This window comes from Arvicola amphibius, chromosome 1 (assembly GCF_903992535.2).
Source record: "Arvicola amphibius chromosome 1, mArvAmp1.2, whole genome shotgun sequence".
Taxonomy (NCBI): domain Eukaryota; kingdom Metazoa; phylum Chordata; class Mammalia; order Rodentia; family Cricetidae; genus Arvicola; species Arvicola amphibius.
Window position 1 is genome coordinate 75,219,435 of NC_052047.1, and position 14,956 is coordinate 75,234,390.

Here is a 14,956-nt window from a genome sequence, read left to right on the forward strand (position 1 = left end):
ATCCTGTTGGGGTTTCTTTTTTTGTATTGCTTTTGAATATTTTCTGAATTTGACTGCCTGCATATTCCAAAAATTAAAATAGCTAAAACATAAAAAAAATTCACTCCATGTCATGAAGTAATTGTGCTACATTTCTTCTCTTCCTGGAATTAAGTTTCCTTTTCCCCTAGGATGGACTTATTGGTTTGTCTTAATTCCTATCTCGCCAAAAAATATTTTCACTGTAACCATGACATTTCTTTTTATCCTGCTCATTCTACTTGGTCTAATGGGGCTTGATTGACATTTCAATGTTCTTCCCATTGTATCTGAGACTTTTTCCTATGAGAACTATGACTTTTTTAAATCCTGAAAGAACGCCAAGGATGGTGTTGGGGGAGTTCAGGTGAGGCAAAGTGCGGCTTTTGTTTTAAAATGTTCCCCTTTGAGAGCTCTCTCTCATTCCTCACATTTGGTTAAAGCCCTAAACCAGCAGATGGTGCCTCCTGTCTCCACAGGGGACATCTCAGGGCTTCCCTGCCCCTGAAGTGCAGCTCATCAAGGCCTTTGCTTCGGCACAGGGGAGCTAGCCCGCATGCTAAGGTCACTGACGCCATGTGCTTCCTGCCAGCAGAGCTTTCAGCTCCGTGATCAGAAAAGGGGAAAAACAATTAAGTCTGTTCAACTGTTTTTCTCTCAGCATGAGAGTGTGTGTGTGTGGGGGGGGGGGTGCTGGAAATGTGATTGATCCCACCTGTTTCTCAAAGTGATATTACCCAAAGCTTTGTCTTATGTCTCATTCAAGGACTGGTCTTTCCTTGGTGGTAGATAGATGAATATAAAGTAAGGATAAGTAGATGATAGATGGATGGATAGATAGATAGATAGATAGATAGATAGATAGATAGATAGATAGATAGATAGATAGATAGACAGACAGACCTATAAGAGGTTTCACTGAGGCACTGAGGACTTTTGTAGCTTTTAATTTTTCACATATGGGTAGAGAAATTCTATGGGTAAATTTATCACTTCATGCTCATCTACAATGTATTTTGCTTTCTTTGCAACACCCACTTGTTGTTGAAACTAAGTTCTTGAAACAGCAGGCTTCAATGGTTGCTTAGAAAACCACAGAACCACGACTCTGGGGAGAAACAGGAAAACACCACCTTTGGTGAGAGAACACACACTTCACCAGCGAGCAGAACTGGGCACCAGGCCCACACCCTCCTTCATCGCTAGGATTTGGCAGCCAGTGAGACACGAATGCAGCAAGACTGAGTTCCTCCTATCCGTGTAACTAGATAGGTTAGCACCTTGATTTTAAAAACAAAATTTACAGAAAAAACAATCTTTGGTTTTAGGAATGTTATGTAATTTAAGAGTACTACCCAATTACTTCCCCCAAAATGGAGAGAGAAAACCGTTCACTGTCTCTACACAGGGATTTTGTCCTGTCCAGTCTCTAAGAAGATGTAACTGGACATATACAAGTTTGCTTTCTATAATCTGAGCCTCATTCTGTGCCCTTATTGGGGTATGGGTTGCTTTCGACAGAGGTAGATGGAAGCCAATGAAACCAAGTAGTCATGTGATACACATGCAGTAAGACACAAAGAAACGCATTGCAAAGACATATCCTGAGCCATGGGGAGTATATCCCTTGGCTACTATTTTTTTTATTAATTAAATGTATTCATTTATTTTACATCCCAGCTGAAGTTTCCCCTCCCTCTTTTCCTCCTATTCCCTTCCCCCCACCACCTCCTTTCTGTTCCTACCCATCCACTCCTCCTCTGTTTCTGTTCAGAAAGGAGCAGGCCTCCCATGGGTGTCAACAAAGCATGGCATATCAGGTTGGGGTAAGACTAAGCTCTCCCTTTATATTGAGACTGGCTAAGGAAACCCAGTGTGAGGAATGGGTTCTCAAAAACCTGCCAAGCGTCAGGGACAGGCATTCCCACTGCTAGGAGTCCCGCAGGTAGACAATCCTGACCTACTATTTAATGAGCACTGATTTTTTTTCAAGGACTGTGGGTAGATTTATGAATTGTGGAATAGTTTGTCCTACTGTAAATAAAGAGTTGGGGCAGGGTGACAACCTCAATGTCAGTGTGAAAAACACTGGGATCATCTTCTGCCACCACCTTCATCAGCTGCTGTCGGGTCCAGCCCTTCGTCTTTGTGCCTCTTCGGTCTGTCCTTTCTCTGTGCCTGGGTAGGTCACTGTCTTCAGACCCTTCAGAAGTTCTCATTTTTATTTAAAGAAACTTAGTTTAGTCTAAGTTTCCAGGATGTGATCCTGGCAAGCTGGACATTTCCTATGCTCCTAGAGCTCTGGCCCCCGGACCTTAGCATTGTCCCACCAAAGATCCAGCCCCTCTGTCCTCAGCACCTTCACTGCTGATGTCCTCATCCATGGGACACAGAAGCCCACACACACATCTGGCTCATATGAGATGAGATGCTTGTGTGACACCGGCAGCAAGCCTTCCTGTGTTCATGGGATTTCTCAGGTGGGGATGGAGTCTGGCATCACTATTGAGTGTGTCTGTCTCGTGCTAGCTGTGTGCATCCAAGGACAGGGACTGTTCTCACTGGCTTTCCTTTTAGTCCCACTGCCGAGACAGATGTACTGAAGATGAAAGAGGCAGAATGGGTGGGGAAATGTAAACAGGGCATCTGGTTCTGTGGGATGCCTCATTTACCATCGCTGAGAAGGCACACACCTGGCTAATCCTTCCAATAGCAATATGAACAATTGCTTTAAAGAATGTCTTTGCTGTCAGAGTCGTGATTTCATGTTAGACTTAACATTTAGAAGAAAAACCTTTTTTTTTTTTTCCTTTTTTGGTTTTTTGAGACAGGGTTTCTCTGAGTAGTCCTGGCTGCTCTGGAAATCACCCTGTAGACCAGACTGGCCTCAGACTCACAGAGATCTGCCTGCCTCTTCCTCCCAAGTGCTGGGATTAAAGGTGTGAGCCACCATCACCCAGCCTGCCTATGCCTCTTGTGTGCCTGAATTAAAGGCTTATGCCACCACAGCTTGGATAGAAGATAAATCTTTAAAGAAATTCATTTTATTTCATTATCAAAACATTTGCTCCAAAACTAATTAACCAAAGCCAAATCTAGTCTTATCTCCCATTGGGACTAGGGAAGGAGGTTTGTGTTAGCTCAATTTCCCTCATTACAGGAGAACATCTGAGATCTGAGATGTTCAACTTATAAAAAGAAGTTTGATTTGCAGCTTTGAAGGGTTCCTCCCCAAGATGGCCTGTTGTACTAGCCCTGTGACAAGGAAACATAAGTAGATCAGAAATATTTGAAATAAACAGCAGAAATATTTGCCTGTGGCTTTGAAGCAAGAGAGAAATATATGGAGGTCAGGGTCTGGTATCCCCTTTGAGAATATAGTCCCCAAAATCTAAGTCCTCCCTAAAGAGTCCAGAACCTCCCAACAGCATATCTACAAATGGGCTCAGACACATTCATAGCTATCCTGGGATACATCTGGGTTAGGAGCCGCAGGTTGGACAATACCTGAAAACAAGGGCCTTTGAGGGCATCCGAGGTCCAGACTGTAGCAGAGCTCATGTAGTCCAGAAGCTAACATGAGAGCTGCAAGCTTAGGATCATGTGAGAGCTTAAGTTTCTTGAGTCCCGGGTCCAGTCACTGCTGTTCTGCCTTCATCACAGCGACTGTGATTTCAGCTACTAGAGCCCAGCTCCTCAGGCCATAGCCTGAGGAATTCTGTTCCCCCCAGACAACAGCTCTGTTGCTGCCACTAAAGGTAGTTTTAACTAAATCTCTATCATTTTAATAAAACTCAAGATTGAAAGGCTGCGGTGAAGACCTGCAAGCTCAGAGAGTTAGAATAGCAACTGGATAACTTTCTCTCTTGGCTAGTGTCTCTGGAACTTCTCTCCTTCCACACTTCCCCAACTAAAATACTCACACATTACTCCTCCCTGCTACTTCCTGTCCACTAGTTGCTAACACTGCTCCTCTGAGTTCAGCTTAATTTTATTTATTAACACAAATTCTACACATCTTTACATAGTTAAACAAATGCAGCAAAAATAAAGTAACACATCTTTGCCTAGTTAAACAAATATTCTACAACATTTCCCCCTTTTGTCTAAATAAAAGGAAAGATTTTAACTTTAACATAGAAAAACTATAAACAATAAGAACAGTTATTAAGTCAAAATTACATTTACAAAATCCAGTCCTTTTGTATTTGGCATATTCAAAGAAATCATCTATTATCTATCCTGTCTTGATGAGTCAAAAGCTCTATACCTAATTTACCTTCTATCATAACTAAGGGAAACAACTATAACTATCTAGTCTTCAACTTAATAGGATATGCTATTACCTGAGTAAACAGGAAGTGCAGCGCAAGCAAATTCTAAAAATATAGAAACAACAGAGATATGTGGCTGTCTGGGCAGTCACCCAAGGTTCCTCTGCAGCATTTGGGCATCCATCTTCAGCCTAGAATGTCTGGCAGACTTTTCTATAAGACAGTTTTGAAGGCCTGTCCTGCACTGTCTTGACAACGTTCTGCAGTCACTTTCCTTTGTAGCCTGCATGTCCAGTTTAAACATTAAAACATCAAACTGTTGAGGCAAGGACAGTTTCCTGCCCAAATGTCTAGCTTTGCCACAATAAAAAACCAACTCCATATGGAGGTTCTTCAATGCCCATTGTCTTTTTATGAAATAGATTGGTGCTGCAAGGAGAAGATGTGCCTCACTGCCATGAAAAGCCTTAGGTTATTAAACTTCTTAAATGCCATATTCTGCAGGTCTCTGAAGTATTTGAAGATAACCTATCTAAAATATATCTGTTTAACCTTAAAAACATACCTAATATAGCTACAAGTTTGATTATTATAGATGACTAACTACTAACCTACATTTCTTAATTGTATATTACATTTTTAATGAGCTGTGTAAGCACAACACCCCAAACAAGAGTAGAAACATACATACAATAATACAGAAAATAACTTTAAATTTGTATAAATATACCAAAATTCATACCATTATAAAATATTTGAGGTTAATAGTTGTTTTATTATCCTATATTCCTATATGCCCCCAAATGATGGCAAACATCCAAAACCCACCAAATAACCAAAAACCACTCACCCCACCTCTCGGAAATGTGGTTGTTGTGTTGTCTAGGCTGTTTTCTATTGTCTGGAGGCAACTCTGAGAAAATTGAGACAATGATCAAGTTCTGGGAAAACTAGTTGTAACATTTGTTGTCCAGTTTCAGAACTGTTCCCATGCACAGGGATCAGCATATACATTATCTGTCTTGTATTTTTTTTCTTGGTTTATTTCTTTATGTCTGTAGCCAAAATTTTCAGAAAGTCTCTTCTCATCAAACGTGATCTCTGTTAACTTTGAAGAAATCCACAACCTTTCATTTCCTAAGGAAACAGAAAGATAACCTTTTTCTCAATACAATATATTTTCTAAATTTCATTTAAAGTTAAGACAATCCTAAAGTGTCCAGGCTGGTTTAATTCAGCACTCCCTTTTACAGTGCAATGTCTCTCAGCAGCTGTTATTTGCTCATCGGTGTTCAAAAAAATTCAAAGTTAGCACAATACCATATAGGATCCAGATTCTCTGTGTATTTCCATCTTTGTGTGGCTCTTTTCCACTTTATATTACTTTATTCTCTTTTTAAAGACTATTTTTTTCCGGACCTGCTTTACTGTGTACCTGTAGTGTTCTCTGACCGTGTAAACCAAACTTTATACTCGCTGCACACCTTTGCACTGGTGCTGGATCCATCCTGCTTGGGTCTGTAAAAGCCAAACTTGATGCCCCGTAGACCTGGCCAAGAGCTGAGTTTAATCAGGGGTTGCATTTAATCACCCCAGCTCTAGGAAGTCGGTGCCCACAGTATGGCAGGCATTTTTACTTGTTTCTGCTTAATGACATGCCAGCTGCTCAGGTGCTTGCTATGTGGCAGAGCTTCACCTGTGTATGCTGTGAGCCAGGCTACTAGGAAACCATGCTGTTTATCTTTCCAGCTTTCTCAGGCCCTATGTAGAAATTTGTGCCCCATGCTGGGTACCATTTGTAGTTGGGATTTTCTTTGGGCCACCAAACAGCTTCCAAATAAAGACATGAAGATATTATTAATTACGAATGTTCAGCCTTAGCTTAGACTTGCTTCTAGCTAGTTTTAACTTAAATTAACCCATTTCTATAAGCTATTGCTGCTCCAAGGCTTGTTTATGTCATCTATGTACTGTTTATCCTGCTTTTTGCTTCCTCTGTGTCTGGCTGGCTGGACCCAGCTGGTTCCCCTTTTCTCTCTGCCTGCCAAGCCTGTCTATCCTCCCTTTGCCTAACTATTGGCCATTGAGCTTCTTATTAGACCTATCAGGTGACAATATAAAACAACAGCGCATTTTTACATAATTAAACAAATACAGCATAAACAAAAGCAACACATGTCTACATGGTTCAACAAATCCAATACATCTTTACGTGGTTCAACAAATACTCCATAACAAGTCAGCACTGAATTCTCAGTTCCATCTGTCTTTAGTATTAGGCGCACCGTAAACAATAAGTGAATGGTGCCTGCCTTCCAGCTCTGTTTCCCACTTCCGATTTCTGCTGAGATAATTCACTGCTGCTAACTCTGAAGAGAGGGTGCATACAATTATGATAATGTATTCATTCTACTTTCATCATTCATTAGAGTCCATCCACTTTTGAAATATTTATAAGAAGTATTTAGTTTATTATAAGGAATATGTAATCATGTTTTAAGGACATGTTTTTCTAGATTAAAGTAATAAATGTGATATAGTATCTTAAATTTATTACATTAATTAATTCATGGCTGTGTATTTTAATTAAACAATTTGGGAATAAATTAAATAATACGCATTTAGAAAACTTTTAAAATATTTAAAGTCAATATAATAGTGTTAATTTCACCTTACTTAATGAAAGATGAGGTTTAACCTTGTGAAACATGGCACAGTTAAAGCTGACATGGACAATCTTTAGCCTCCCTCTTCATAGGTAAGCAGGATTTCTCAAAACACTTAGCCCGTAGTATTTTCCCTCCTGGGCCTGGGCAAATGTCTCCTGTCTGCCGTCACAGTAGGACACCTTCCAATCTCCTTGGTATAGATTTACTAATGGTCACCTACTTCCCACAGGAGACAAGTGTCTGTCAGACATGCCCTATGACAGTGCCAGTTATGAGAAGGATGGGATGATGACATCTCACGTGATGGACGAAGCCATCAACAATGCCATCACCTACCTGGGGGCTGAGTCCCTGCGCCCGCTGGTGCAGACACCTCCCGGAAGCTCCGAGGTGGTGCCCGTCATCAACTCCATGTACCAGCTGCACAAGCCCCCTGCAGACGGCCCCCCACGGCCCAACCACTCGGCGCAGGATAGCGCCGTGGAGAACTTGCTGCTGCTGTCCAAGGCCAAGTCTGTGTCATCGGAGCGGGAAGCCTCCCCGAGCAACAGCTGCCAAGACTCCACGGACACCGAGAGCAACGCTGAGGAGCAGCGCAGTGGCCTCATCTACCTGACCAACCACATCGCCCCGCATGTGCGCAACGGGCTGGCCCTCAAGGAGGAGCAGCGAGCCTATGAGGTGCTGAGGGCGGCCTCAGAGAACTCGCAGGATGCCTTCCGCGTGGTCAGCACAAGTGGCGAGCAGCTGAAAGTGTACAAGTGCGAACACTGCCGCGTGCTCTTCCTGGATCACGTCATGTACACCATCCACATGGGCTGCCATGGCTTCCGGGATCCTTTTGAGTGTAACATGTGTGGTTATCACAGCCAGGACAGGTACGAGTTCTCATCCCATATCACACGGGGGGAGCATCGCTACCACCTGAACTAAACCGGGCCAGGCCCCACAGAAGCACAAAGATAGCTGCCTATGCCTCCTCCCTCCCGGCAGCTGGACACAGAGCGGACAATGTTGGGTGTGGATTTGCAGGCAGCATTTGTTCCTTTAAGTTGGTTGTTTGGGATTTGATTTGTGTTAGAAGACAAGTTTTTAATGTTAGAGACAGGATTGCATTGCATCGGGAGCATTCAGAACATCCACCCTTCTAGACGGTTTTGTTGACTGCCATCTGAGATTTCCTTGACCAGTGGCTTTCTGACTGACCCACACCACCACCACCCAACAGAGCCTGAATTTTCAGAGAACTGAATAAGAGAATTATCCAAGAAGGATCAAAAAGAACCTTTCCCTAAGCAAAGTGTATGCCCCATGGATGCTCCAAATCTCCCCAAAACATCATAGTCACTGGGGTGGGGCCATCTCAGGGAGCTCCACAGGTGAGCCGCAGGACCAGATAGATATAAGGCAGCTGGGGAGGAGCAAGGACACAGCCTGTGTGGAGACCAGGGCAGAAGGTTGATCTTTTAAAGATGCTATTAAGTCACATAATGAATGGGAACATGGCGTCTGGACAAGTGTCTAGGATTTGTCTGGGCAAGAAGGGAAGGGGACTGGAGAGCCTTGTAGATTCCTCTTCACTGGCCTGATCACACCCAGCCTCTGGGGGCTTGTCGCCCAGTGAGATGAGCTCGGCACTCCTGTAGACATTTTTGGAGTAGCCCTCTTCCCAAAGCTCATCACTGCATTTTAGACCCCAGTCCCGAAACTGAGACCTTCCTTTAAACTTCTCACACTGTAAGATCCCTCCGAAGCCAAAGCTTTCTTCTATGCCCCACGCTCAGTTGTCTGGGCTTCTGTTCTTCCCTGGACTGTCTGGACCTGGGATCAGGACCTAGCCCAACAAAGTCCAACCCCATCACTTCATTTTAGCTGAATCCCTGTTCTGATTATAGCTATGGACCTGGCTATCTTAGTCTGATAACCATCGTTCCCTGCTCACACTATGTGTTATTTCTGTTTGAAAGCCTATAAAACCATTATTCAGAATGACCATTTTTAGGAAATATATGAGCCCAGCTTCTCAGTGGCTGAAGCACAGAATATTCTTGTTGTTAAACAAAAATTCTAAATGGTCTGAAACTCTTCAGCATAAACACCAAATACCACGTGTTTTCACATAAACAGGACAGGAACCATGCATCCTTGATTGGGTAAAGGTATTAGGATATTGGAATGTCTGGGGCCACGATGTGACCAGTTCGGGTTCCCAGAGAGAAATGCCCATCAGATATCACAGAAAAGAGGCAGGTAAGGTGGTAGAGGTGAGACCTGGTCCAGCCAAACCAAGACAGGGATGCCACACTGAAACCAAATCAGGTAGCTGGAGGTTCTCAACAGGACAAGCCTCTCTTAAGAGTCAGTATTAGGGTCACTACCCTCCACCACCTCAATGAAATGAAAAGCATATAATTGTCAATGTTTACTGCACTGTCTTCATAGAAACTCTCTGAGGGGGTTCCAAAGAACTGGAGGGGAGATTGTCTATAGCAACACTTGGGTTAAAGCAAGGGTTCTTAGTTGCAGCCCTCCTGATGCAGAGGGCTTGTCATCGTTGGTGGAGACTGTTCTATGAATCGTAGCTTACCTAGCAGGATTCCTCGTCACTGCCCAGTAGATGCCAGTAGCATCCTAGCTGATATCCAAACCTGTCTCCCAGGTGTTCCCTGGTGGCACACCACTGATCTAAATTTTAAGCTGGTGAAAAGTGTGGGAAACTTTCCACAAATAAGAAGCACTTGAAGCCTTTCCCAGTCAGCAGCCTCAAGCTGCACTCTTTCTTTGGGAAGTGGATGAATTCCTTATGCGCATTTGAGAATACACTTCCTCAAATGCTTCTGAGTTCAGTTGCAGGAATGAAGTTCGCGGACGTAGCACTCTTAAGTGTGGATTTCTCTGCTTCCAGAACAATGTGGCATTTTGAAAGTAAAAATAAAATTGTGACTATAATGATTTACAGTGAGAATCTGAAGAACCAGAGCTGTGAGCAACTTTTGTTCAATATGCAGTTACGGAGAAAGGCTGGCCTTACCCAAATTCATATATTCCAGGTGACAGCCTTCCAAGCCTCCAGTTTGTTGGCAGCTCCTGTTCACTCTTGTCCTTACCCATGAGAGCCTCAGGGTCAGCTGGTCCAAGGGAGATGGCTCCAACCCTCACCCCTACCCTTGCCACTGGCATTCAGAGGTTAAAGCAGAATTGTAAATAGTGGCTTCAGGAGCTGTTTTCTAGAATGCTTCGCCCCTTGCTCTCACTGCCTTTTTTTTTAGCTGATATGTCTATTTGCACACCTTTTGTTGTGGTTTTATATTGTAACAGCATTTTTTGAAACTATTGTATTTAAGATAAGGTTTCATATTATGTCCACAAGTAATTAAATTATGTTTGAAGGTGGCTGTATTCTGTATCAAACGTTGATGTTTTTTTCTTTAGTTGGTAAAGTAGGGTTTTGCATGACCTTTTTGTTCTGTGGTTTGTTCTGCTGTATGATGTATTTCTTCGGTATCGCTGCGTGATGAAGTGTGCCGAGATTCCACACCCTCATGTTGTCTTTTAAGAGTAGCTGTCAGAGACGGGAGGGTTCCTGAGAGCAGGCTGACCTGTTAGTGACAGCTAGAAGTCACCATTTCTCATTCCATCTCCTCCCTGTTGCCCCAGCTTCCTGTCCCAGGTCCCTTCTGTGCTTCATGCCTGTGTGTGTGTGTGTGTGTGTGTGTGTGTGTGTGTGGTGTGTGTGTGTGTATGTGTGTGGTGTGTGTGTGTGTGTCCTGACGAGAGTCAGGAGCATCCCTGTGTGTCACCATTGCATTGTCCGCCACCACTGGCTTCAGATACCAGCACGTTCTGTTTCCAGTTTAGAATCGGCCGCATAATAAAATGTTAGAGCCTTTATTGAGAAGCAGAGGCACTCATCATGGAGATGGGGGCTTTGGTTTATGCCTGTGTCTTATTTTGTGCTCTTTTCTTCTTTTGTTTGCTCTTGAGTGCGTTGTTGTGACTCTTGTAACATCATCTTGCCAAAAACAAACTTGAGATGAACTGGGTTTGTGTAGACGTATCATGATGTATCATCCATTCCTCTCTTCTTCAGTTCCAGCAATAAGAATGGTCATGATGTATCATCCATTCCTCTCTTCTTCAGTTCCAGCAATAAGAATGGTCATGATGTATCATCCATTCCTCTCTTCTTCAGTTCCAGCAATAAGAATGGACACACTCTAAATCCCAGATTTCCCACATTGAACATCCATGCTTTTCTATGTTGTTTTTTTTATTACCTTAAAGTGAGCCACAATTAGACCTGACATGTACGGGCATCAACAAGCAAGAAGCACACGCACATCTGGTGCTACAGCACTCACTGTGAATAAGTGTGACCAGATATTAGTATGCAATATTGTTTCGAGTCCTTTCTAATACACTCTTTTACAATGTTGTGTGTGGTGGTTGTTGAGGTCAAATCTCCGTGTATCGCTGCAGCCGCAGCTCTTCACTCCCTGCTGGCAGGGGCATGCAGAGGACTGTAAGTGAGAGAGGGACCACCTCTGCTGCCCTGGCCCCATCGTGATGGTAGACGACCTCTGTCTAGCTGTGAACAAGCGATTTCCACTGGAGGCACAGAGTATCCTTTTGTACGCATTTCGTGTTTTTTTCTGTAGTGAGAGAACAAATAAATTCTACAAACGCTCTGTCTGCCCCATCCAGTGAAGTCCACACAAGCATAAAAGAAGCCCCGCCCTTAGAATAGTCTGCTGTAGTCTCTCAGACGAGAAGGTAAGGAACACAGGCCTGGAGCTGAGAAGTGTGAGTAATGGATGCACAAGAGGAGGCATGGCCATTTAGCCCTTTCCAGTATTCTGGAGATAGAGGCAGGGGGATCAGATGTTGAAGGTACTCTTTGGTTCTGTAGGGAGTTCAAGGGTAGCCTTTGATACCTGAGACCCTGTTTCGTAAAACGAAAGAAACACACACACACACACACACAAAACTGGCTGTTTCTGAATGTTGCCTTTTGCCACGGCTTCAACTAAGACACAGATCTGGGAGAAAAAGAGGTAGAGCATTGAGCAATTAGTGAGACTCAGAGGAAGTTCTCAGACAACCAAAGTGGGAACTCCATGTTCCTCCATCATTCTGGAAACTCCTGGCTCCTCCTCTGCCCCTGAACCTAAAGCAGCAACCAGCCGGCACAGCCCCATGCAGAGGCGGGGTCAGATGTGACTGTTGCCTCACAACACCCTCCTTTTCCCAGGCCACTCCCCTCCACCAAGCACTCAGAACCAAAAGGGATTCCCGTGGCCCCTAGAACAGCACTGCCTCTGGCAGCCCTGTATTCGCTATTCCACCGGTCACCTTCATCCCTTTGCAAACCTGTTCTGGGATTAGCACACAAGAGGCCCAGCTCCAAATTTATCAACAGCAGCCCATCGGGTATCAAGACTCCTATGTGTCCCCAGAACTGGTCTCTCAGAAGCATCTCAGACTCCACCCTGCCCTGCTCATATTGTTCAACTATAGCTTCGAGGGTCACTTACTGAGCATTCTGGAGCTGGAGGTATCATGGGACAACCCTCCATCCCCAGCCATGAGGCATGGGGACAGCCCTCCAGCTTGCTAAGCAGATAACCAGTCAATCCTAGTTCACTGAGGATCGGTTATAATATAGCCTTGACTCTTCTGAGTCTGGATTCCCAGTTGTCTGGATAAAGGAACAATATCTCCCCATGTGAGTCTGAAACAGCTTAGACACAGACAGAAGAATCGGGTAAGAAATCAAAATGTCCATTCTGCTACTCAGAAAACCCAGGCCTCAAAGTGTGACCACCCTGCAAGAGGGGGGGGATGCCCCGCAAGATGCCAGGATGGGAGGCTCACATAGCCTATCCTCAGCACCTAATCAGTTCCCTAGGGAGAGCTTTGCCATTCTGCCTGTCTCTACAGAGACAGAAGGCCACATGCCAGCTATCATGGGTTTCCCAAGGGACTTTGTGTCGAACAATTTGGTCTCCATCACTGCCCTCCTGCCTCCTGAGTCTCTTACTGCAGTCCAGCCTTTATGGGGTTCCAAAGTGATTTGTGAAAATGGGGACCTGACCGAGTTACTGTCCCTACCCACAGATCATCAGGAATTCCACTGAAGTTTCAAAGCAGAGAGCAGTTTCCTTGGCTAGGAACATGAGGTGAGCTTTTCCTTAGGCAGCATTCCTCTGGGCATGCCCCCAAGAGTATGGTCTGGTCCTTAAAAACAGAATGGATTCTGGGGAAAACGAAGCCTATGTTTGAATTGTTTGCACTACAGGTTAAAGGTGTGTGACAGTGGACACAGGGTCTAAATGTCCTGAGGCCCTTTTCCTCATCACTGAAGGCTGAAGGGTTGTAAAGTTAAAGTCATTAAATTTGACAAAACGTGAGAAATGGGCTGGGCCATTCAAATACTCCTGCTTTGTCTGACATTTGTATACACTGTCCCCTTCCTCTTATTTATTCCATCTCCATGACAACCAGGCAAGCCAACCGTCCACTTGTATCCGCAAAGACCAGATAGCTGTAGTCGGGAAGCACCAGGCCTCTCCTCCCGTGTAACCAATCACACTGATGAGTTCTCCTTACCCAAGTCCTCACAATTGCCCTGGGAGGTGTGGGCCACACCCCATTGGACAGATGGGAGACAGCACAGCAGGGCTCACCTGGGAGTCAAGTCTCACAGGAAGGTGGTGCTGGGCAGAGGCAGAAATGACTGTAGGCCCTGACCCAGACCCCTTCTCCACCTGGCTCCTGCCTCATTCTGGAATGTTCCTTTTAAGGAAAAGTGGGTTAAATCTGATGCTCTTGAGTGTCGCTCCCAGAGAGGGAGGAAAATACCTGCATCTAGAAACCTGCCTTCAAAGCAGTCCTCAGCCTGGTGCTCACCATATTTGCCCACAGGTTGCATCTGACATGTTTCTCAGTCTTGTCCTTACTGAGAGTCACTATCCCTAAGACCTTCCCCAGAGCAAGTAGGGCAAGTAGCATAGGGCCAGCACACTGACTCACAGAGACAAGAGGAAAAAAGAAAGTGGGTAGAGCTAGAAATGGGGAGCCAGATCTTGCTTAATTAAGGCAGCTGTGGGACATCTGTCAGTGCCAACGCACAGCGGGTGTATCTGGGCAGCACTGTCCTCTCAGACTGCCATGGAAGTTTTGAGTGGTACTGGGGCTGTTCCTATGGAGTAGAAAACTGCTTTGGGACAGGGCATAGGAACAGAAAGAGCAGGCAAAGGAAATGAAAATGGCCCATGATGGAAGAAAAGTCAGTTGAGCAGGCATTCCCAGTTTTCATCTTCAAAAAAAAAAGAGACCAAATTTCAAATCTGAGGAAGACCAAATGAGGAGCACAGTTGAGGAATGCCTCCGGGCCAGGTGCTAGGATGCTCCAGAGGATACCAGGTGCTAGGATGCTCCAGAGGGTACCAAGCAGAGAGTGTGTAGGGAGAGATCATGTGGGCAGAGGTAGGCTCTGACCTCAGGAAGGCACCTAACAAAGACCAGGGCTTCAGCAACATGGTGCCAAATCTCAGCTGGTGCCAAGTTCTTGGCCAGATTATCAAAAAAAAGGAAGGAGAGCCTTCCTGGATGTCTCCTGGATATTTCCACTTTCTGACAAGGCCAAGGTCAGGAGCAAAGTGGACATCCTTGACCTCTGACCCTGTCTCCAATGACTACGGACCCTGCCTGTGTCTGGGAAGAGAGCTGCTTATATCAGGATGCTTCAAGCTCCACCTCAAAGAACAAGTCTGGTGGGTCCGTGTAGAACCATGAGCCCCTGGCCCATGCTCCCTTTAGCAGCGGGCACTTGGCCAAGGACAGAGCAGATGGGCCCTGGAGACTCAGTGAGTCGGCACCAAGGGAAGCAGATGTGCCTACCATGGTCCCCAGACACAACCAGGAACCAGCCACGAGGGGAGGAAATTTGCATAATAGGGATAATTTGGTACCAAAACTGTCCCCTGAAGTAAA

The 14,956-nt window shown here is 44.8% G+C and overlaps 1 protein-coding gene across 7 annotated transcripts in view; it reads left to right on the top strand.

Moving 5' to 3' along the window:
* The window catches only part of Ikzf1 (IKAROS family zinc finger 1), a 93,694-nt gene extending 83,010 nt beyond the window's left edge, over nucleotides 1-10,684 (top strand). For all 7 annotated transcript variants that reach the window (XM_038310011.1, XM_038309993.1, XM_038310020.1 and 4 more), the window contains one exon: nucleotides 7,191-10,684. In XM_038310011.1, the coding sequence (XP_038165939.1) occupies nucleotides 7,191-7,894 (704 nt within the window). In that variant the 3' untranslated portion in view covers nucleotides 7,895-10,684. The remainder of the gene's footprint in view (nucleotides 1-7,190) is intronic.
* The last annotated feature ends 4,272 nt before the right edge of the window (nucleotides 10,685-14,956 follow it).